At 42.1% G+C, this 24,715-nt stretch overlaps 1 protein-coding gene and 1 pseudogene across 1 annotated transcript; both read left to right on the top strand.

Moving 5' to 3' along the window:
- Positions 1 to 3,113: 3,113 nt before the first annotated feature.
- On the top strand, positions 3,114 to 5,960 carry LOC135569043 (ankyrin repeat domain-containing protein 60-like; annotated as a pseudogene).
- Positions 5,961 to 10,847: 4,887 nt separating this feature from the next.
- LOC115131854 (protein-glutamine gamma-glutamyltransferase 2-like) lies at positions 10,848 to 21,506 on the top strand. The gene is made up of 12 exons (XM_065015869.1): positions 10,848 to 11,037; positions 11,900 to 12,151; positions 13,122 to 13,240; positions 13,577 to 13,705; positions 16,184 to 16,361; positions 16,643 to 16,778; positions 16,864 to 16,973; positions 17,152 to 17,394; positions 17,674 to 17,964; positions 18,610 to 18,773; positions 20,055 to 20,188; positions 21,100 to 21,506. Exons 1-12 carry the CDS (start codon positions 10,848 to 10,850, stop codon positions 21,275 to 21,277), a joined length of 2,124 nt encoding a protein of 707 aa, XP_064871941.1. The 3' UTR covers positions 21,278 to 21,506.
- Positions 21,507 to 24,715: the final 3,209 nt, after the last annotated feature.

The following is a 24,715-nucleotide window of genomic DNA, read 5'->3' as shown; positions in this document are numbered from 1 at the left end:
AAGGATCAGAGGACCAATATGCAGCGTGGTATGTGTTCATAGTGAATTTTAATAAAGAGAACACTGAACACTGCAACACTATATAAAATAGTAACAAAACAATAAACCAATGACAACCGTGAAGCTACAAATGAGACCTGTGCTGACACAAGCCACTAACATAGACAATCACCCACAAACAAACAGTGCAACCCAGGCTACCTAAGTATGATTCTCAATCAGAGACAACTAATGACACCTGCCTTTGATTGAGAACCATACTAGGCCGAAACATAGAAAATCCCAAATCATAGAAAATCAAACATAGACTGCCCACCCAACTCACGCCCTGACCATACTAAATAAATACAAAACAAAGGAAATAAAGGTCAGAATGTGACAAGTGGGTTAACTGCCTGTTCAGGGGCGGAACGACAGATTTGTACCTTGTCAGCTAGGGGATTTGAACTTGCAACCTTTCGGTTACTAGTCCAACGCTCTAACAACTAGGCTACCCTGTCGCCCCAATAAAGGTGGGTTGATGAAAGACTTCTTGTTTAGCAGCTAACGTTATACTTTTGATACCATTTGGTATTGAACGCCTTCACCTTATCATCCTTCTTCAGGAAACTGATCGCAGGCAGAGATCGCCCCTCGCTTTTTAATTTGCACCGTGTATCCCAGAGAATGAACTGGGTTTTTGTTTAGTAGAACCCCCATAATGCTCTGTGGCACAATCCCAAAACGACTCACTAGGTTCATTCTCTGATCCAAATTCTATGATTGGATGGACAACATGTCAGTTTATACTGCAAAAGTTTTGATTGGTTGGAGGACGTCCTCCGGAAGTGGTCATAATTACCATGGTTGTCTATGGAAAGGGGTGAGGCCTTCAAAAGGTTTTACATTTACATTTACATTTAAGTCATTTAGCAGACGCTCTTATCCAGAGCGACTTACAAATTGGTGCTTTCACCTTATGACATCCAGTGGTTTTTGTATTGAAGTCAATGTGGGCAGAGGAGGACTGAAGATAGCTGTCACCCGGCTACACCAAGGTGCTTCCCCAGATCGTGCTGTTGAAGTTACTGCCGACCTTCATTGCAAAACAATGTATTTTAATAAATTATTGGTGACATATGAAAATATTTTTTACAGTTTCATCTAAAAAGGCTAACTTTTTTAATGCCAAACATACATTTTGCTTCATGAGCGTATGTATATTTACAGATTCATTCATCTTTTATTTTGTATTTTAGTGGGACATACAGCCAGATGCTTTGTATTTTAGTGGGACTTCATACAGCCAGATGCTTTGTATTTTAGTGGGACATACAGCCAGATGCTTTGTATTTTAGTGGGACATACAGCCAGATGCTTTGTATTTTAGTGGGACATACAGACAGATGCTTTGTATTTTAGTGGAACATACAGCCAGATGTTTTGTATTTTAGTGTGACATAAAGCCAGATGTTTTGTATTTTAGTGGGACATACAGCCAGATGCTTTGTATTGTAGTGGGACATACAGCCAGATGCTTTGTATTTTAGTGGGACATACAGCCAGATGCTTTGTATTTTAATGGGACATACAGCCAGATGCTTTGTATTGTAGTGGGACATACGGCCAGATGCTTTGTATTTTAGTGGGACATACAGCCAGATGCTTTGCATTTTAATGGGACATACAGCCAGATGCTTTGTATTTTAATGGGACATACAGCCAGATGCTTTGTATTTTAATGGGACATACAGCCAGATGCTAACAGTGGCATAAGCCTGTTTGGAAATCTTTCTTTGAGTGACAGACTTGAATTCTGAAAGAACAATAAGTTAATCAGGATATTTAAGCAAATTATGCATTTTATTTTACTTGACAATTTAAAATGCATGAAGAAGCCACACCAGTCAACAATAATTGCACCACAATTACAGAGGATTACATAGACAAAGTCAAGCCTTGTTCCCATTGTGGTCCATTATGAAGAAACGAGATTTCTGTGTACTTCTGCTGCCCACACTTGAATCATTTGACTTTTTGCAGATTATTGTTCAACAATTTGACTATCAACAGTAATAAAAACCATGCTATATAAAGTGATTTTATTAAATCTCAATGAAATGCACAATGTATCAACAACAAAAAATATGTACTGGCCTTAGCCTTACACTCAAACATAGTGGGTGGAGGATATAACGGAATTAAACAGCATATAATTAAAGGACAGGGATTCATGAACTTTTTCAGCCTGGGATCCTAATGAGAAGTTCTGTGTTTTCCTAGGACCCAAGCTTATGAAAACATGCTATACGTAAATATCGGTACATTTAATTTCCCTTATGCCTAAAACAAATGCAATATAGACAAAAACAAATAACAATGAAATTAAATACCCATATAAATAGCCATTCATGTTTATTTTCCCCCATTAAAAACTCTCTTACATATCTGTCCTGCTTGGAAATGTTGCTGTTAAAATACGATAAAACTCATTGATCACATCACACAGATGTATAACAGAACACACACAGGCTTTTTGATAGTGCAACCCTAAGTAACAGTGCAGATGAAAAATGACCAGGCCTTCTGTACATCTTACTGTCGAAAGTACAGTTGAAAAAAGGGTCTAGGTTGGAACTGTTGCTGTTAAAATACAAGAAATCATTTTTATTCTGAACAGATGTAGACCAGAAAAAATACACAGTCCTAATGAGAGGTTTTCAACAATCATGTCTATTCTGGGATACGTTTTTGACTGTGCAACCCTGAGGTCATAGTCAGCATTGAGTCTGTTTCTGAGTTGAGGTATGTGGTGCCAAACTGGATCAGAACTGGATCAGAACATCTACTGCTTTCTCAGTCAGGCAGGAAACCTCGTCCTGCTATCGATGTGCAACCCAGAACTGTGTTGGCCTCAAAAAGCATCTTGCTTCAATCAGTTTATTCCAGTTAAGAATAAAAATGATGACTTGTATTTTAACAGCAACAGTTCCAACCTAAACTTGTTTTCAACAATAATTTACACAGTAGGATGTACAGTAGGCCTGATCATTTTTAATCTTCATAGTGAAACTCGGCATTGTAAGCAATTACGTCTTTATACTGAATGTAAGTGTCATTTTAACACCTCAAAGAAGAGGATTTCACTTCAGGTACCGAGACCCAAAAGTGCAGTTTACCGTGACATCGACTCGAAGAGTGTACCGAGACCCAAAAGTGCGATGATTTACCGCGACATCGACTCGAAGAGTGTACCGAGACCCAAAAGTGCAGTTTACCGTGACCCGTCGAAGAAAGTCTAGTTCAGTCTTGGTGCCAGGCTGCGTGAAACGGGAGAGATGTTCGTTGTGCCCGACTGCCACCACAATATGAGAATCAGAGAGCTAAAAATCACCATGGAATTAGTGGTTGGGATTCCCACAGACTTCCAGAGAGTATGCTACCTGGATAATGGTAAAATAAATACCTTTGATCTAATTTGCTGGTTTAACTGTTGACATATGTTCATGAGAAATGGGGAGATGTTGTTGATTCAATGACTAGATATGTATTCATAGATTTTTATTGGGTTCAATGAAGTTAGAATCACGGACCTTATGTATCTCAAAAGTAGGCTAGCAGTGACAGGCCCGTCATGGTGAACATTTTATTGAGGGTGTTTTCCAGTTAGACTAATTATTTAATGATATGCTTCTCTGACCAAAAAGAATGGGAGAAACTCCCCAAATACAGGTGTGCCAAGCTTGTAGCATGATACCCAATGATAATCAAGGCTGTAATTCCTGCCAAAGGTGCTTCAACAATGTACTGAGGAAAGGGTCTGGTCCTTTAACGAGAAGAATGCGAGGAACTCCCCAAATACAGGTGTGCCAACCTTGTAGCGTCATACCCAAGGAGACTCGAGGCTGTAGTCGCTACCAAAGGTGCTTCAGCAAGGTACTGAGGAAAGGGTCTGGTCCTTTAACGAGAAGAATGCGAGGAACTTCCCAAATACAGGTGTGCCAACCTTGTAGCGTCATACCCAAGGAAACTGGAGGCTGTAGTCGCTACCAAAGGTGCTTCAGCAAGTTACTGACTAAAGGGTCTGAATACTGATGGAAATGTGATATTTCCATTTTTTATTACAAGCAAAAATGTAAAAAATACAGTTTTTGCTTTGTTGTTATGGGGTACTGTGTGTGGATTGATGAGGGAAAAAAGTATTTAATCAATTTTAGAATAAGGCTGTACCGTAACAAAACGTGTACAAAGTCAAGGGGTCTGAATCCTTTCTGAATGCACTGTTTACGACGACACCACTATTCACTGTAATGACATCGTCCCTGGAACTACTGCCACCCTGATGATCTGGCCTTATGATGGATGGTCTGAGCTTGTGATCGCTGCAGCTACTGGGGATGTATTCAAGGTGATGTGGCATGAAAGAAGAACCTAGAATAGTCTACAGCAGTCCTACACAGAGACTCTCTATGTCTCAGGTCATTATTGATCATAGTAAAAAAAATTACCATCATCACCTAATAACAATAATGCATTTCTTTACCAGACTTTCTGAAAGATCCTCCTTATTTGATCTAATGTGGCTATAGCCTGTAATTACTACACATCTAAACAGCATCTCACAGCTGTTATTACAACCTGTAGACCTTATTTACTTCACTCTTCCCTTTTTTTAGGATGAACATTTCCATCGACTTTTCACACATATAAATTCTCTTTATTTCATGTAGCTCAAGAGTGTGATGTCCAAACCAGCACCGCCACGTTCCTTCCATCTCAGTGCTATGGGTTCTATGAGTGGAGCTCCTTCCCGGCTCTCTCACCGTCTCTTCTCTGCTCTGTTCATCAGTGCCCACCGTGGACACATGCCCGCTGTCCGCTTCCTGCTCCAACAAGGTACCCACCACCGCAGAGGCAAAACATCTGGATATCACCGGCACACTGGAAAAACCTTGTATCTCACTTGGGGTGATTTTGATAAATATTATTTTGACATAAATTAAATGTAGACATCCCTCTCAGAGGCATGATGCCCATATGGGGCACAGGGGCAGGTGCCCCCTCAGATATTTAACAAATAAACATTTAATACTCTCTGTTATACTACTAGCCACTTAGCAATTTTATGAAGTTGGCTTTAGCTAGCACAGATAGGTTCCCGATCTCCCAGCTTTCAAGAAGCCAATTCAGCCTATCAACCAAGTAAGAGTAGCTAGCTTGTGTAACTATCTTAACTGGCATGCCTGCTGGCAAGGTTGGTAGACTTCAGAAAAGCAAACAGTAATAAAAAAATATTAATATAATTAATATAAATAATTCTAAATTGCCTAGTGAACTTCAATTAATGTATAGCAATAGGTCTGTTATTATTTTTAATTCCTGGCAATTTAACTTTTTGGAGATACAGGGTTTTCCCGGTACGCTGACAACACCTGGGTCATGTTAATTAGGCGGAAAATGAACGGAAAACGTTTCGCAAAAGTCAAGCCAGTCCCTCCTTGTTTCAGACTGGTTTCTTTCTTCCTGCCAAACAAATGTGACCCTGTTATCTCTGTCGGGACCCATGTTAAGGGCCAGACTCCCCCGGGGCGCGGGGCCCTCCACGTGGCCGCCCCCGAGGGCCAGTTGCAGTCCATCCAGGAGCTACTGGTGCCCCACACCAACTGGAGGACGCTGAGGGCATGACAGCTCTGAGGACCGCCATGCACTGGGACCAGAGGAAGAGCACCCGGCAGCTCTTCCTCTTCCACTGGCAGGAGCGTGCGCAGGGTCGTGCGCCTCAAGCCTCACCTGGATGAGACAGAGCTGTTCGCCCACCAGAAACATGACTCCCAGCTACGCACCTGGCACCGCGGTGCCCACGCTCAGAGATACATGGCCCACCTGGGCGCTGCAGCTGTGGGGTGGAGGGCAGGGTGGAAGTGAGGCAGAACACGGCCATGAGGGCCCAGGCAAGGAGGGTGTGGATGGGGAATGCGTGACCAGAGCTGCATGTTAAGAACAGGGCAGATGGCCAAGTGCCTGGTCCTGTACACAGGATTTTATTCCAGCCCAGCACCAACACACCAGTTCCTAACTACTCTGGTAAAAAGGTGCAGCTAAAAGGTGTAATCACATTAGTCAGAGATGGGGAAATAAGATGTATTGAGCAACCTGGATGATAGAATGTGACACTGCTTATTGGTGAATAAAAGTAGAAACCAGTAAGATGAGAACAAAGTACCTTTAATGTTTAAAGTACCTTTAAAAAAAGTTTTTTTAAAGTTTAACGTACCTTTAAAGTTTAAATGATTGTAGTCATGTGAACTGTTCTATCAAACAAATGTATTGCCGTTGCACCATGGCACATTCAGTGCCTTCGGAAAGTATTCAGACCCCTTTACTTTTTTTCACAGCCTTTTTCTAAAATGTATTAAATTATTTTTTTCCACATTAATCTACACACAATACTTAATAATGACAAATCAACTTTTTGCAAATGTATAAAAAAAAACATATTCCTTATCTACAGTACATAGTTATTCAGACTCTTTGCTATGAGACTCAAAATTGAGTCCTGTTTCCATTGATCATCCTTCAGATGTTTTTACAACTTGATTGGAGTCCCCCTGTGGTAAATTCAATTGGACATGATTTGGAAAGGCAGACACCTGTTTACATTTAACATTTACATTTAAGTCATTTAGCAGACGCTCTTATCCAGAGCGACTTACAAATTGGTGCATTCACCTTATGACATCCAGTGGAACAGTAGTGCATCTAAATCTTTTAAGGGGGGATTACTTTATCCTATCCTAGGTATTCCTTAAAGAGGTGGGGTTTCAGGTGTCTCCGGAAGGTGGTGATTGACTCCGCTGTCCTGGCGTCGTGAGGGAGTTTGTTCCACCATTGGGGGGCCAGAGCAGCGAACAGTTTTGACTGGGCTGAGCGGGAACTGTACTTCCTCAGTGGTAGGGAGGCGAGCAGGCCAGAGGTGGATGAACGCAGTGCCCTTGTTTGGGTGTAGGGCCTGATCAGAGCCTGGAGGTACTGAGGTGCCGTTCCCCTCACAGCTCCGTAGGCAAGCACCATGGTCTTGTAGCGGATGCGAGCTTCAACTGGAAGCCAGTGGAGAGAGCGGAGGAGCGGGGTGACGTGAGAGAACTTGGGAAGGTTGAACACCAGACGGGCTGCGGCGTTCTGGATGAGTTGTAGGGGCTTAATGGCACAGGCAGGGAGCCCAGCCAACAGCGAGTTGCAGTAATCCAGACGGGAGATGACAAAGTTGACAGTGCATGTCAGAGCAAAAACCAAGCTATGAGGTAGAATGAATTGTCCGTAGAACTCGGAGACAGGATTGTGTCGAGGCACAGATCTGGGAAAGGCTACCAAAACATTTATTTAGCATAGAATGTCCCCAAGAACACAGTGGCCTGCATTATTCTTAAATGGAAGAAGTTTGGAACCACCAAGCTGGCCAACCGGCCAAATTGTGCCAAATTGTGCAATCGGGGGAGAAGGGCCTTGGTCAGGCAGGTGACCAAGAAGCCGATGGTCACTCTGACACAGCTCCAGAGTTCCTCTGTGGAGATGGGTGAACATTCCAGAAGGACAACCATCTCTGCAGCATTCCACCAATCAGGCCTTTATGGTAGAGTGGCCAGACAAAAGCCACTCCTCAGTAAAAGGCACATGACAGCCCGCTTGGAGTTTTCCAAAAGGCACCGAAAGGACTCTGACCATGACGAACAAGATTCTCTGGTCTAATGAAACCAAGATTGAACTCTTTGGCCTGAATGCCAAGCGTCACATCTGGAATAAAACAGGCACCATCCCTACGGTGAAGCATGGTGGTGGCAGCATCATGCTGTGGGGATGTTTTTCAGCGGTAGGGACTGGGAGGCTAGTCAGGATCGAGGCAAAGATGAACGGATTAAAGTACAGAGAGATCCTTTATGAAAACCTGCTCCAGAGCGCTCAGGACCTCAGACTGGGGGCGAATGTTCACCTTCCAACGGGACAACGACCCTAAGCACAGTCAAGACAACGCAGGAGTGGCTTCAAGACAAGTCTCTGAATGTCCTTGAGTGGCCCAGCCACAGCCCGGACTTGAACCTGATCAAACATCTCTGGAGAGACCTGAAAATAGCTGTGCAGCGACGCTCCCCATCCAACTTGACAGAGCTTGAGAGGATCTGCAGAGAAGAATGGGAGAAACTCCCCAAATACAGGTGTGCCAAGCTTGTAGCGTCATACCCAAGAAGACTCAAGGCTGTAATCACTGTGAAAGGTGCTTCAACAAAGTACTGAGTAAATTGCTAAATACTTATGTAAATGTGATATTTCAGTTTTTATTAATTTATACATTTGCCCCCCAATTTTTTTTTTTACTGTTTTTGCTTTGTCACTATGTGGCATTGCTTGTAGATTGATGAGAGGGAACACAATTTAATCCATTTTAGATTAAGGCTGTAACGTAACAAAATGTGGAAAAAGTCAAGGGGTCTAAATGCTTTCCGAATGCACTGTATACAGGGAACTGAGACTAGTATTCATCTTTGATGTGTCATTTGCCCTGTATAGAAAACAAGATGTATATAGATTTCAATAGTGTCTATTTCTGATAGTCACAATACTCTTGCATACATGTTAATATATTCTGCATGTCAATACATTGTACTTTAAAAAATGTTTTGTGTGTTTTTATTTTATATGACATAGTAGCACTGCAACGTTGAGGAAGAGAATCCAAGCAAGCATTTCACTGTACTGTTTACACCTGTTGTATTCTGGACAGATACACTGATTGGATCTGAAATAGATGCCAATTTGGCAAATAGGAGGTCTAAAAGTCCATTTGAGCCAGAATCATTGAAGGGGTATGACATTAAGGTCTGAAAGGCATGAAGATTATGATCACTTGCTCAACCATTTAAAATAGCTATTTTCACCTATACACAGGGGAGGAATCAGAAAGACCAGACTACTGCAATTATTTGTGTTTCGGATATCAGTAAATACAAATCCCCTCCCCAATGGGGCAACCTCAGAGCAGGCTCAAATTGTGTGACTGCTCAAGTCTCTTAGCCTGGGCAATAGCGTAACCCTTAATATCAATCCCAAATGTACGATGACTGTATCCTGTTTTCTATCAGTGTACTGTGGGATAACCACATTTGAACCTCAAGATGACACTCATGATAGTAGTAGTCACTGGTGCTGGTTCACTGCCATGCTGATTTTCTGTGGTTAAAGGCACCACATGACAGAAACACACACTGAACAATGTAATACAACTCAAACAGTCAAGAGGGTGCAAACTACAGCAGTTCAATCTCAACGCAGCACATAAACTCACATTTCTGGTTTAATGTAGATGCTGATGTGGTGATGATGACTATCTAATGACACATTTTCCTTAAAGTAAAAAAAGGTGTGTACATTTGTAACTGTGTGAAATTTGAGACATTCTTAAGACACGGGTAGGGCTCCTTTTAAAAGCCCTGGCATCCTTGCATTACTAACAGTACTGCAGTACTACAACAAGCAACTGAATCTACTTACCAACACAACCACGTGAGAGACAGCTTCAATGGGTTTTGGTAAGTCAACTAACACTGCTCGTTGCAAGATTTTTCAGATGCTGAAAAATGTGGATATTGCATTGTCAAGGTAGCCTATGTCATGTTTAGTGACAGAGGGTAATATAGTACAGTGAATGGGTATTTGGGTGACTTGACTTGTAGAATGGAATATTTTTCTTACAAAGGAAGATCATCCTTGTTGGTGTTTGTTCTTCTGTTAAATTAATATGATTTCTGACAGCTTTTATTATTTATGAGTCATTAAAGAAAATATGAAAAGTTGGCCTGTAATGTAATGCATAGATCAGGTATTCCCAAATTGGGGTACGCCAAAAAAAATGTGATTAACATAAAAAAGAAACAAATACTCAAAAATAACATTTTCAAACAGTACATTTATGTTTTCCAAAGGTGCTATTCATTTGGGTGAGGTTTTTTTCTCGGCTAAGTAGCCTCGTTTCACTGCCAAAAATAAAATTAAACCATCTAGTGTTCAGCGAAATAACAACACAATGTCAAATACAGGTAGCCTTGTCAAATAATTAACATCCAATCACATTAACCGTTAGTCTCTCGCGGGAAACCTTCACTCTTGTGTAGACATTTAGAAACGAAACATGACCATTTGAAAAATAAGCCACAGGAGTTTTTTTGAGTAGTTAGAGATATATATAAGAGCTCTTTGTTACTTCCCACGAGCTGGTTTGTGACAAAAACTCACACTCATTCTTATGTTTAATAAATGTATCATATAGTGTGTATGTGGCAGGCTTACAATGATGGCAAAAAACAACATTTGAAAGTGCGCTGCCCTTGGTGCTAGAGGGGGTAACAGATGGAGGTTGAATGTTTGAAAGGATACGGGAATATAAAAAGTTTGGGAACCACTGGCAAAGATAACACATAAGCAAACTAGAAAAATAGATGTTTCACTTGAATTATTGTCCTAGGTACCTCATACCATTTCATACTGGCCCATCGTTGTCTTTTACATAGAGATCATATTACATTCTAATTCCTAAGTCTATGGTCTTTCGCCTATTTCTTTCTGCATATTTATTATGCATTCTGCATGGTGAAAGGCTACAAGTGTTTTTTCTATGTGATCTAAACTAGCCCAAATGACAGTCTGTTTCTGCTATGTTGCTGTCAGGCAAAAATGTGACAAACATTGGGCAAGACAACGTCAAACACAGAAACAGAAACCCACACTAGAACAACAAAAAAAGTTATATTAATCAGGAAAAATTGAAAATCAGGATTTTGACTAAGGGATAATTCAGTTTCAAATCTATATATTTATTAATGTATTTATTTCTAGCAGACGTTGGTAAAATAGATCTCAACTGTGAGAAGAACAACACAGCCCACAACACCAATGACATCTCAGTGAACAGACTGATAGTCAGGAGAGGCCAGTCCTTCCTGGTCACCTTTGAACTCCATGACCCCTCAAGGCCCACAACAGACTTACTGGAGCTGACGGTGGAGACAGGTGAGCTATCTAGAATATAACATTTTATTTATCGCTGCTATTTATTAGGGCAGTATTATTACATGCAGTAATAATGACATTAGAACAAATCCTTGTATACGTTGTACATACCTGAGTTGGGGTCAATTCAATCTAATCTAAAGACTGAATTGCACCACTAACAGGATTTGAGATACCTCCACTTGTACTGTATATGTACTCCTGACATCAATGTTACGCTGACAAAAAATATCGAATCTTATTGGACAAATACACAGTGTACAAAACATTAGGAACACCTGCTCTTTTCATGACACAGACTGACCAGGTGAATCCAGGTGAAAGCTATGATCCCTAATTTAATCCACTTCAATCTGTGTAGATGAAAGGGAGGAGACGGGTTAAATAAGGATTTTTAAGCCATGAGACAACTGAGACATGGATTGTGTATGTGTGCCATTCAGAGGATGAATCGACAAGACAATAGATTTAAGTACCTTTGAACAGGGTACGGTAGTAGGTGCCAAGCGCACCGGTTTGAGTGCGTCAAGAACTGCAGTGCTGCTGGGTTTTTCACACTAAACAGTTTCCCATGTGTATCAAGAATGGTTCACCACCCAAAAGACATCCAGCCTACTTGACACAACAGTGAGAAGCATTGGCGTTAACATGGACCAGAATCCCTGAGGAAAGCTTTCGACACCATGTAGTGTTCATGCCCCGACGAATTGAGGCTGTTCTGAGAACAAATGGGGACAACTCAATATTAGGAAGGTGTTCCTAATTTTTTGTACTCCCAGTGTATAGTACATCACTGTTTCTGAAAGTTTTCATCAATTTAATTCCTACTGAACACAACCCACATTCTCCCTTCTCCATCCAGGGCCCCAGCCTTCAGAGACATTGGGGACCAGGTCAGTGTTCTGGCTACCTGAGGGCTGTGGGAAGGGTTCCTCCTGGAAGGTCAAGGTTCACCAGGGCTCAGTGCTCCCGGCGGGTTCAATCACCCTGGACATCACCAGCCCAGCAGATGCCCCAGTGGGAGAGTACAGCCTGTCTGTAAAGACCAGCGCCACCGCCTCAGTGGGCAGCAGTCTGGGAAAGCTCATTCTGCTGTTTAATCCCTGGTGCCAAGGTAAAGACAATTCAATTCAAAACAACTTTATTATCCCACATGGGGCATTCTGGGACATATAATGAAGTATAAAGCATTCCTAACATTTTTAACTAGAACTGTGATAAATTAATCTTTTTAATCACATAAAGGACAACAAATGCGGTGAATGCACCAATACAGCCATGGTAACACACAGTCATTATTTGATACAGTATCCAGAGGATGTCAAATGCTGCATTCCTGAATGTTCTTATCAGTTTAACAGCTGGAAATGGCTTTAACTTTTTTGGTAGCACTGCCTTGCAGCACACCCTGGCAGCACAACTTGGAAGCACACCCAGGTAGAACAGCTTGGTAGCACAGCCTTGCAGCACAGCTTGGTATCACAGCCTGGTAGCACAGCTTGGTAGCACAGCCTTGCAGCACAGCTTGGTAGCACAGTCTGGTAGCACAGCCTATTAGTACGGCTTGGTAGCACAGCTTAGTAACCCATCCTGGTAACAGCTTGGTAGCACAGCCTATTAGCACAGCTTGGTAGCACATCTTATTATAAAGGCTTGGCAGCACAGCTTGGTAGCACAGCGTGGTAACACATCCTGGAAACAGCCTGCTAACATCCTGCTAACATCCTGGTAACACAGCTTGGTAACATTCTAGTAACACAGCCTGATAACACAGTCTGGTAACACAGTCTGATAACACAGTCTGGTAACATCCTGGTAACAGCCTGGTAACATCCTGGTAATATCCTGGTAACACAGCTTGGTAACACTACATTCTAGCATAGGAGATAGTGGTCATAACACAGTAACAGCATGATAACATGTTAAAGTTACTCGCAATTAAAACATTGTCCAGACACCCTTTCATTTAATAATAACAAATAACAGTGTATTTTTTATTCATCCTTTATTTAACCATTCAAGTCAGTGGAACAAATTCTTATAATTGCTTTTTTAAAACGTCTGTATTTTGTTGCGGGCTGTAGAGGACTGGGTGCATCTACCTGAGGAGGAGGAGAGGCAGGAGTATGTAATGAGAGAACAAGGCCTGGTGTACAAAGGTTCTGACAAATACATCAGCTCTATGGCGTGGAACTTCGGACAGGTACACAGAACAAACAAAACAGTATTGTACCGTTGAAAAGTACTAGCTAGCTGCTCATAACATATAGGGCTTGTTTCCTGGATACAGATTAAATATAGTCCTCAACTAAAAAAAGTATTTTTACTCCGGAGAAGTCCAGGACTAATCTGTTGTCCAGGAAACCGACCAAGTGTCACACAATATCTTAGTCTTAGTCTATATGATTGACTAGAGTCCTGTGTGGCTCCATTGGTGAAGCATCTGTTAAGTGACTAAATTGTAAGTTAGTATAGACAAGACATTTTAGAAATTGTTGTAGGTTGCTAGCTAACCTGCACTAATGTATTGTTTCTCCAGTTTGAAGACGATATAGTGGACATTTGCCTGAAGCTGCTTGACGTGAATCCCAAGTGTCTGAGTGACCCCGCCAAGGACTTCTCTGCTCGTTGCAACCCCATCTATATCAGTAGGGTGGTCAGTGCCATGGTAAGATTGGAGATATGACCCACACTAGTAACAGTGACAACATTATTGAACCCCACTAGTAACAGTAAACAAGTTTCCATCCAACCTTTTTATGCAAGTAAAATACGTCAGTTAAAACATTTTATGACATTTCATGAAAATGCTGATGGAAAATGTGTCAGTCAACTTTACGAAGGTACACACAGACTACATTAGACACATGTTCATTAAATACAACTGATGGCCATAATCACCCCCAGACACACCTGCTAATTTGATGGGTCATGTAATAATCTGGCCGAAGTGGAGACTTTTGTTTAGACATGTAGCTAGCTAGGTAGCTTGCTAAACAATGCACTAGTATAACCCCAACTCAAACTACTACCAATACAAACATTGTCATAGCTGTAGAATGAATCTGCAGGTAGCTAAAGCTAACAAAATAGGTTCAACGTTAGCTAGTTAAAAATAGGGTATAATTAGCAATGCAAATCGATTTCTGATTTGAATAAATTTACTATGCAGATCATATACATAGCGTTGCTAGCGAGCCAGCAAGCTAACATTTAGTAGCTAACTAACAGAACGCTTTAACTTGCAACGACAACAACTTTATTACAAAAAAAGAGAAAACTTTTTCTGGGAAATGTAGCTAGACTCTTACCCATATATATGGATGAATGCTTCACGGCAGACCCGAGACATTTAACTCGGTTATGTTTTTAGCTACATCTTGTTTGGCCAGATATGTGTCAAGTCACTCCAGTTCACACTGACGGTGGCGTATGCAGCAAGGAGCCCATCACTTTTCCTACTGACCTGTCGATAGCGCCTGATAAATTCAGGACATCAATGTTGTTGAGATTTGTAGTTCTCAAAGGCTAATCAATCCAAGCTCAGGTCCAGCCCATATATTATCTAAGCCAATCATGGCTAGCGTGAAGGTTCCTGACTTTTTCCATGGCTAAACCAACTGGGCTCGTAAATTATTTTTTTTATTCGTAGTTATGGATGGAATACAAGTTTCTAATTAAGGCACATGAAAGTTCACATGTTCTAGATGTAATTTCTGCCCAAAAAACGTATTTTGATAAAACAAATTATGTTTACGTTAAAATGCTGCTCCTGTGAAGTAGTGACGTGCGACATGCACCAAGTTTCCTGAAACTAGTCACAATGAATTTAACAGCAAAAGTTTTTTTTTTATCTCATCACACACAGCCTGAAAGAAAAGTCCATTTAATGGAGACACATCACTAGTAACTGTGACAACATTATTGAACCCCACTAGTAACAGTGACATTAATGAACCCCACTAGTAACAGTGACATTAATGAACCCCACTAGTAACAGTGACAACATTATTGAACCAAAGTAGTCAGTGACAACATTAATGTACCCCACTAGTAACTGTGACAACATTATAGAACTCCACTAGTAACAGTGACAACATTATTGAACCCCACTAGTAACAGTGACATTAATGAACCCCACTAGTAACAGTGACAACATTATTGAACCAAAGTAGTCAGTGACAACATTAATGAACCCCACTAGTAACCGTGACAACATTATTGAACCCCGCTTAGTAACAGTGACAACATTATTGAACCCCACTAGTAACAGTGGCAACATTATTATTATTATTATTCTTATTTTACCCCCTTTTTCTCCCCTTTCTTTTTTTCGTGGTATCCAATTGTTGTAGTAGCTACTATCTTGTCTCATCGCTACAACTCCCGTACGGGCTCGGGAGAGACGAAGGTTGAAAGTCATGCGTCCTCCGATACACAACCCAACCCTGCCGCACTGCTTCTTAACACAGTGCGCATCCAACCCGGAAGCCAGCCGCACCAATGCGCCGGAGGAAACACCGTGCACCTGGCCAACTTGGCTAGCGCACACTGCGCCCAGCCCGCCACAAGAGTCGCTGGTGCGCGATGAGACAAGGACACACCTACCGACCAAGCCCTCCCTAACCCGGGCGACGCTAGGCCAATTGTGCGTCGCCCCACGGACCTCCCGGTCGCGGCCGGTTACGACAGAGCCTGGGCGCGAACCCAGGGACTCTGATGGCACAGCTGGCGCTGCAGTACAGCGCCCTTAACCACTGCGCCACCCGGGAGGCCGTGACAACATTATTGAACCCCACTAGTAACAGTGACATTCTTTAAATCATCATCAGCTCATAGTTCTGTATGAACAGCACAAGAAAATCCATTGGTTCATTTCTGGAACATCATCTGGCCCTGTTCACTATAAATGGGTCCAGTGCCACTAATTAAGGTGTTGTTACACATATAGGACAGGTTTACCGGACCCAGATTAAATCTAGTCCTGGACTAAAAGTAACTTTCCACACTGAACATGCTTGTTAGTCCAAGGCTATGCTCAATCTAGATCCAGGAAAGCAACTACATTTTAGATAGTACAAAAACACATTCACTCAGCCAAATGACAGTTCTGGAATCTAATTTGAACATTCTTTTCCTTGCCCAGATCAACGCTAACGATGACGGAGGTGTCCTGATGGGGCGGTGGGATGGTCAATACCATGGTGGCATGTCCCCCACTCACTGGAACGGCAGTGTGGAGGTACTAAGGAGGTGGCTCAAATATGGTGGTAATCCAGTCAAGTATGGCCAGTGTTGGGTGTTCGCCGCTGTAATGTGCACAGGTAGGCTATCACTGTCCAATCTCTCTTCAATTATTATTTTAGTCAATCAATCAATACCATGGTATTTAAATAGCACTGACTATTGCATGCACTCAGACTCAGGGCTGTGATTGGTTTTTGAGAGGGATGGCAAGATTACCCACCATTTGTGTCCAATTCACCTCTGGCCAGAGGAGAGAGGCTGGTGTCAATGCCTTTGATGTGTTTATCTTAGTTAACAAATATGCTTTGAACGTGTTGTTTTAGTTAACCAGTATGCCTGAAATGTATTTCCATGTCAGTACTGAGGTGTTTGGGAATCCCATGTCGAGTGGTTACCAACTTCCAGTCAGCCCACGACACCGACAAAAACCTGACAATTGACGACTTCTTCTCCGACTATGGAGTCAGACCCAAACAGAGCCCCGACAGTGTATGGTAAGTGTAACGTGAGGTAATTGTGGCTACGTATGAAGAGTGATGCCAATGGCATGAAGTTTTGAAGACTGGTGTTTCTGCTCAGGAACTACCATGTGTGGGTGGAGGCCTGGATGACACGGCCCGATCTCTCAGCAGGCTCCTTATACGACGGCTGGCAGGCTGTGGACCCCACCCCCCAGGAGAAAAGCACTGGTACGGTCCAACTTCCATTTCATCTCACACCATCTTACATAATAACACACTACTCTGGTTGTATGTACTGTATGTTGTGTTATTGTGCAGATGGTTCTGAGTTCGTGTCCTGGGTCTGGGAGACATGAAGGGAATTCCCTGTTATACGCTCATGTTGTTTTCTTTTCCCCTCCCCCAGGTGTTTACTGCTGCGGCCCTGCTCCAGTCAAGGCCATACTGCAGGGTCACGTTGACCTCAAACACGATGTGCCCTTTGTCTTCGCCGAAGTCAACGCCGACCGTGTAACCTGGATGGTGTTCGCTGACGGCTCCAAGAAAAAGATCTCTACGGACAGTGTGTCCGTAGGTCAGAACATCAGCACCAAGGCAGTGGGCAGCGACAAGAGAGTGGACATCACTGCCAACTATAAACATGCAGAGGGTTGGTATTGAATGAACCGAGAGTCTGACTATATCAAGATTGAACTGTTATCAGTTGATTTCGGAAATAATGCAGCTTTACAAGGGTTATGCCTATCATAAGGGTATAAGTGTATTTTATATATTTGAGAACTACGGTTGTCTGGGGAAAAGTTCTGTGCTTTTTTAAGAGATTAGTCAGAAAGGTGCTGTGTCCACCTGTCACGATAATTCTCCCAGGTGAGTGAGAACAACTGCTTGAGTCACCAGGTACTCATCCAAAATGTCGCATTTCAAACAGGCACGGAAAAGGAGAGGGATGTGTACAATCAAGCTGTGAAAAGAGTCAATATACCCGAAGAGAATTCAAACGGGATCCATGACGACAAACCTGCTGTTTCCATGAAGATCGTGGAGCTGACCAAGCCGGTCAGCGGCAAAGACATTGACCTCGAGCTTGTACTGAACAGCAACGACAATGTGACTCGGACACTAGTGATCAATGTCAATGTTCAGGCCATGAGATACAACGGGATCCCATCCTCCCAGATACAGACTGAATTGAAAGAACAGAAGCTCCTTCCCAACCAAGGTAGAGTGAAACATTTTCAAACTATTTGCATGAGTAGGCCTACAATGTTTAACTAACACAGTAGTGCACACATGGAGGGATTTACCTCACAGAACAAAGAGAACTGAAAAACTTAACAAAACCAAGAGCACATTGCAGCTGTTCACCTTCATGATTCTTGGTCAACATCCTTGGTATGACGTGTATATCAGTCTCAATGATGTTGGTGTGATTCAGGAGTGCATATAGTTAGAGTTTAACTGGTCAATTTAACAAAGCTGTAAAGTCTCATGTATAGCTGCCGTAGCGTTGTAGCAAATCGACTGACACTAACTCTTATGGCTGTCAGGTTGCTAATGTTGAACTGAGGACGCTACAGAATGTTAGGGTTGCTAACGTGGTACTGAGGACGCTACAGAATGTTAGGGTTGCTAACGTGGTACTGAGGATGATACAGAATGTTAGGGTTGCTAATGTTGTACTGAGGATGATACAGAATGTTAGGGTTGCTAACGTTGTACTGAGGATGATACAGAATGTTAGGGTTGCTAACGTTGTACTGAGGATGATACAGAATGTTAGGGTTGCTACTGTTGTACTGAGGACACCACAGAATGTTAGCATTTGTGATACCTTGACAATCAAATGCATTGTCTCTGTTGGCAGATCTGACTATACCCATCCACATCCCCTTCTCTGTGTATGGTGAGAAAATGCGGGAGAGCAACAGCATCAAGGTTTCGGCTGTGGTCACAGACAAGGACAAGAGTGGGGCCGTGTACATCACAGAGAAAGACCTTGTGCCAGAGAGCCCTTTGCTCACCATCAAAGTGAGTACAGCATATTCCCAACATTGTCATTTCGCAGTCTGTCAGATCCTTAAGCCACTCCAATAACCCACTTAGAACAGCTCTTTCTCTGAGTGACATTCATTGGGGTCATTAGTGAACAAGCCCCAAGGGTTTTTACATACTCTTGGGTTACCATTTTAATTTATAGGTGGCAAACACACTAGCAGCGAGAATAGCAATTTGCAAGGATATTAACGGTTGGCCTGTGAATAAACGTGTTGTGAAGATGAAAATCTAAAGTCTTAGATTGTCATCTGAACAGTTGATCTATTAAATACAACGCCAATATCAGTAACAGCCATTAACGACATAACCCCACACGTTCCCCAAGGGCACCCCCCCCCCCCCCACACTATCTAATAATCTGAGACGGCGCTCAGACGTAAGCAATATTTCTCCGCTATGTTGGAGTCAACAGAAATACAAAATTACAACATAAATATTCCCTTACCTTTGATGGTCTTCGATCAGAATGTAGTGGAAGGAGTCATTCTTACCCAATACATCGTTTTGTTTCACTTCGTGTGTCCTTACAGGAGCATCTGCTAGCAGTTTCAGCTGAAAATTACTTCTGGTCCCGGACAGTTGCGCATCTAAACTTCAAAATTACATATTATATGTCGACTAAACTGGTCAAACTAAGTGCAGAATCAAGCTTTAGGATGTTCTAAACGTACAAAACAATTATCTAATCTATCGGATATTCTTGCTTCCTCTCAGGCATTCTGGAACAAAGGAACGTCTCTCCAAAATGCGCGCTCTCGTGACCTTGTATTTTCTCACGACACTCAGTCTTTTGCCTCCCAAAGGGTCAAAACTCGCGGGATTTGCACAATTAAATGCTGTACTGAATGAGGACATCTAGTGGAAGACATAGAAAGTGTCTCCAGATCCATAGCTGGTTGGGAAGTGTGGGGGCGATGACGTCAAAGTTGCCCCAACTTTCAGGCTCCCAAAAATAGTTTGGGAGATTGCCTGCCCTGTGAGTTCTGCTATACTTACAGACATAATTCAAACGGTTCTAGAAGCTTTAGAGTGTTTTCTATCCAATAATAATTATTATATGCATATATTAGCAATTTTGGACAGATTTTTTTTCTTTTTCAGTTTACTATGGGCACGCAATTCATCCAAAGGGGGCAGTAATTCTGCTGAGGCCTAACAGGTTTTAAACTGGAGATGGGGTTTATTCAGTGTGATAGTTCCAATATAATATACTACTTAACAAATGTTTTTATTTGAATGTGTGTTCTCTTTTAGGTCATTGGATCTGAATTGCAGTATAGTGACATGACGGCAGAGGTTGTGTTTGAGAACCCTCTATCTGAAGGTCTAAGAGACTGCTTCATAACAGTGACCGGCAGTGGCTTGCTGACTGAAACAATGGAAGCCAGGTAGGCCCTGACATTTCTCTGATGTCCTTACTAGCAAGGTTTCAGTTTGTCATAAAACCTGAAACCATCCCACTGTGCAAAAACTGGTTGAATCAACATTGTTACCATGTAATTCCAACCCCAAAAATCCGTGTGATGATGTTGAATGAACATGGAAAACTGATTGGATTTTGTTTTTGTTGATTTCTAATTCACAGTAGTTGATTAGTTGATAACTCAACCAAATGTAAATCAGAACTAGACGTTGAACTGACGTCTGTGCCCTGTGAAATGTGTCCAGATTTGAATCCTGGATGTGGACCCAGTTTTTGCCAAGTGGGATGGATTCAGGTTTTTATTACAAACCAGAACTTTGCTCGTCAAGTTGACAATTTAGCTCTTAATCTCAGAAACCCAGACCTAACATCTCAGGTAATTGTGTAAAATGCTTGATTAGGTTCTGGAGGAAAATGTTTGACCAAAGATACTAATGATACTAGTGAAGTCACCAGCCCCCTAAACAGAAACTCTCAGCCAATCCCCCCTTCTGAAAACTTTCAGCATGAAATCATTGTCTGAAATCATTGCTTGAACCCCCCCCCCCCACACACACACACTTTCAGCACCACCTCCACCCAATCCTGATATGTCCAGATATCTAGTGAGGACACCAAAGCACCGGAAATACGGTTCCTTGTTTGTTGTGGCATGAGTCTTTTGACAGATGATTCCATACAATTTATGTTACGTAGTCTGTCCAAAATAAATTATTTAGCTCTTGGCTAAACTAGAAAGGACACGCATTCATGGGCTGTTCATGTGGTTAAAGCTTAGGGATTTTCCATCTGAAATATTTTATACTACCTTGTGTGTTGAAGTTTAGAGATCTAAAGCTTCCTTGAGGTATAATTTTGTTTCACGTGTCTCCTCAGAATGCCTATCCTAAAACAAGGTCAACGACTACGTGTGCAGATGCCCTTCACTCCATACAGACCCGGTCCTAAGAAGCTAGTGGCCGGCTTCAACTGTGATCAATTCAGGGACATTAAGGCAAGCTGCAATGTGTACATCAAACCGTCCCCGGTGTTGTCTCCCCACTGCCGTTGTTAGTAAAGCCCTTGTGAGAATAACTCTAACTCAAATAGGCTCTCCAATTTATACCTTATTTTCAAATTAGGATATAACGTTAGGCCAACGAGACAGTGTCCGAGTTCTATAATTCTCTGGTAGAATGTCCTGCTTCTATTTCGTCACACTCAACCGTTAGCTATTTTCTAGTTATGCTATTTTTTACCCCCAGGCTGTTGATAGGTAATGCCTGTAGTTTTTGTGTTTATAGATTTTCATAAAGCCAATAACAAATTTGATATCGGACGACAATTGAATGTTCATGATTTCACCGCAACAACTGTCGATACACGTAGTATAAATCAGCCTTTAGTCTGTAAATCTTTGGTTGTTTAGTACATGGCCTCACATGTGAATCCTTAAAGAGATGGGTGGGACTAAGACTTAAGAGGGTGTGAACGATGCTGAATGGATGCAGACAAAGAACAGCTCCCTAATAGTAGTACTGAGGAGGGTCATTTTCTCAAAAGTGAGATTACAAGTTTATCAACTTTTAAAGCAGAATTACTTTCCCATTGTTCTTCAACTGTAGTGTATGATATACCATTTTCTAATTATGAGTCTCTAGTTTTATCTATGTCCCCCCACAAAAATTTTCAAAAGACTGAATCAAGCTGGTGGGTCACACATGAAGATGAAACATGTTCAGGCCTACTGTACAACTTACTGTATAAATTATTGTTGAAAACAAGTCTAACAAGGCTTGAATTTGTCTATGTAATCCTCTGTAATTGTGGTACATGTATTGTTGACTGGTGTGGCTTCTTCATGCATTTTAAATAGTCAAATAAAATAAAATGCATAACTTGCATAAATATCCTGATTAACTTATTGTTCTTTCAGAATTCAAGTCTGTCGCTCTAAGAAAAGATTTCCAAACAGGCTTATGCCACTGTTAGCATCTGGCTGTATGTCCCATTAAAATACAAAGCATCTGGCTGTATGTCCCATTAAAATACAAAGCATTTGGCTGTATGTCCCATTAAAATACAAAGCATCTGGCTGTATGTCCCACTAAAATACAAAGCATCTGGCTGTATGTCCCACTAAAATACAAAGCATCTGGCTGTATGTCATCTGAGATTCCTAAAGATTGGAAAGCGGCCGCGGCCCTCCCCCTCTTCAAAGGGGGAGACACTCTGACCCAAACTGTTACAGACCTAAATCCATCCTTACCTGCCTTTCTAAAGTCTTCGAAAGCCAAGTGAACAAACAGATCACTGACCATTTTGAATCCCACCGTACCTTCTCTGCTATGCAATCTGGTTTCCGAGCTGGTCACGGGTGCACCTCAGCTATGCTCAAGGTCCTTAACGATATCATAACCGCCATCAATAAAAGACAGTACTGTGCAGCCGTCTTCATTGACCTGGCCAAGGCTTTCGACTCTGTCAATCACCGTATTCTTATCGGCAGACTCAACAGCCTTGGGTTCTCTAATGACTGCCTCGCCTGGTTCACTAACTACTTCTCTGATAGAGTTCAGTGTGTCAAATCGGAGGGCCTGTTGTCCGGACCTCTGGCAGTCTCTATGGGGGTGCCACAGTGTTCAATTCTCGGGCCGACTCTTTTCTTTGTATATATCAATGATGTTGCTTTTGCTGCATGTGATTCTTTGATCCACCTCTATGCAGACGACACCATTCTGTATACATCTGGCCCTTCTTTGGACACTGTGTTAACAAACCTCCAGACGAGCTTCAATGCCTAACAACACTCCTTCCATGGCCTCCAAGTGCTCTTAAACGCTAGTAAAACTAAATGCATCCTCTTCAACCGATAGCTGCCCGCACCCGCCAGCCTATCTTGCATCACTACTCTGGACGGTTCTGACTTGGAATATGTGGACAATTATAAATACCTAGCTGTCTGGATAGATTGTAAACTCTCCTTCCAGACTCACATTAAGCATCTCCAATCCAAAAGTAAATCTAGAATCAGCTTCCTATTTCGCAACAAAGCCTCCTTCACTCATAATGCCAAACATACCCTCGTAAAACTGACTATCTTGCCGATCCTTGACTTCGGCGATGTCATTTACAAAATAGCCTCCAACACTCTACTTAGCAAATTGGATGCAGTCTATCACAGTGCCATCCATTTTGTCACCAAAGCCCCATATACTACCCACCATTGTGATCTGTATGCTCTCGTTAGCTGGTCCTCACTACATATTCATTGCCAAACCCACTGGCTCCAGATCATCTATAAGTGTTTGCTAGGTAAAGCTCCTCCTTATCTCAGCTCACTGGTCAACATAGCAACACCCACCCGTAGCACACGCTCCAGCAGGATATTTCACTGGTCATCCCCAAAACCAACACCTCCTGTGGCCGCCTTTCCTTCCTTCCAGTTCTCTGCTGCCAATGACTGGAACGAATTGCAAAAGTTGGAGACTTATATCTCCCTCACTAACTTTAAGCGTTAGCTGTCAGAGCAGCTTACCGATCGCTGCAGCTGTACACAGCCCATCTGTAAATAGCCCATCCAACCAACTACTTACCTTATTTTTCTGTTCTTTTTCACACCAGTATTTTTACTTGCACATTCTATTCTGCACATATATCACTCCAGTGTAAATTGCTGAATTGTAATTACTTCGCCACTATAGGCCTATTTTTTGCCTTACCTCCTTACATCACGTATACAGATTGTTCCATTGTGTTATTGATTGTACTTTTGTTCATCCCATGTGTAACTCTGTGTTGTTTTTGTCGCACTGGCCAGGTTGCAGTTTTACCTGGTTAAATAAAGGTGAAATAAATCAAATGAAAATGTAAAAAAATGTTCCACTGAAATACGAAGTGTCTGGCTGTATGATGTCCCACTAAAATACCAAATAAAAGTGGTAAAGGATAAATGAATCTGTAAATATTCATGCACTCATGAAGCAAAATGTTTGTCAAATATTTGTCTTGAAGTAATGTAATATATCTGCTGTTAAAATGATATAGAGCATGTGTGTACAGAAGAGGGAAGAACACACACTTCAGTAACATTCAACAAAGTCCCAGTCCATTGAGCTCAGGGTCAGAGAAAAGACCCACAGTCCTCTTCACACACCTCTTTGTTTTCATTCACCTCATACACACGTACCCACACTGCCACTCATCATCTAGCTGGACCCTTGAATCAGAGCTTTGATCTTCTGTAGGATGTGATCCACAGCAGCTCTTATCCAGAAGCGACTTACAAATTGTGCTTTCACCTTATGACATCCAGTGGAACAGCCACTTTACAATAGTGCATCTAGGTCTTTTAAGGGGGGGGGGAGAAGGATTACTTTATCTATCCTATATTCCTTAAAGAGGTGGGGTTTCAGGTGTCTCCGGAAGGTGGTGATTGACTCCGCTGTCCTGGCGTCGTGAGGGGAGTTTGTTCCACCATTGGGGGCCAGAGCGAACAGTTTTGACTGGGCTG

The sequence above is a fragment of the Oncorhynchus nerka genome, unplaced genomic scaffold (genome assembly GCF_034236695.1).
Source record: "Oncorhynchus nerka isolate Pitt River unplaced genomic scaffold, Oner_Uvic_2.0 unplaced_scaffold_1240, whole genome shotgun sequence".
Taxonomy (NCBI): domain Eukaryota; kingdom Metazoa; phylum Chordata; class Actinopteri; order Salmoniformes; family Salmonidae; genus Oncorhynchus; species Oncorhynchus nerka.
Note: the sequence above shows the minus strand (reverse complement) of the source record. Positions and strands in the feature narration are given on the sequence as shown.

Bases quoted from the DNA above. Each gene is read 5' to 3' on its own strand.
- LOC115131854 (XM_065015869.1), top strand. From the start codon at position 10,848: ATGTATTTATTTCTAGCAGACGTTGGTAAAATAGATCTCAACTGTGAG. The intron at 12,152-13,121 runs GTAAAGACAATT...TGCGGGCTGTAG, and splicing joins GTTTAATCCCTGGTGCCAAG to AGGACTGGGTGCATCTACCT. The intron at 16,974-17,151 runs GTACGGTCCAAC...CCCCTCCCCCAG, and splicing joins CCCCCAGGAGAAAAGCACTG to GTGTTTACTGCTGCGGCCCT.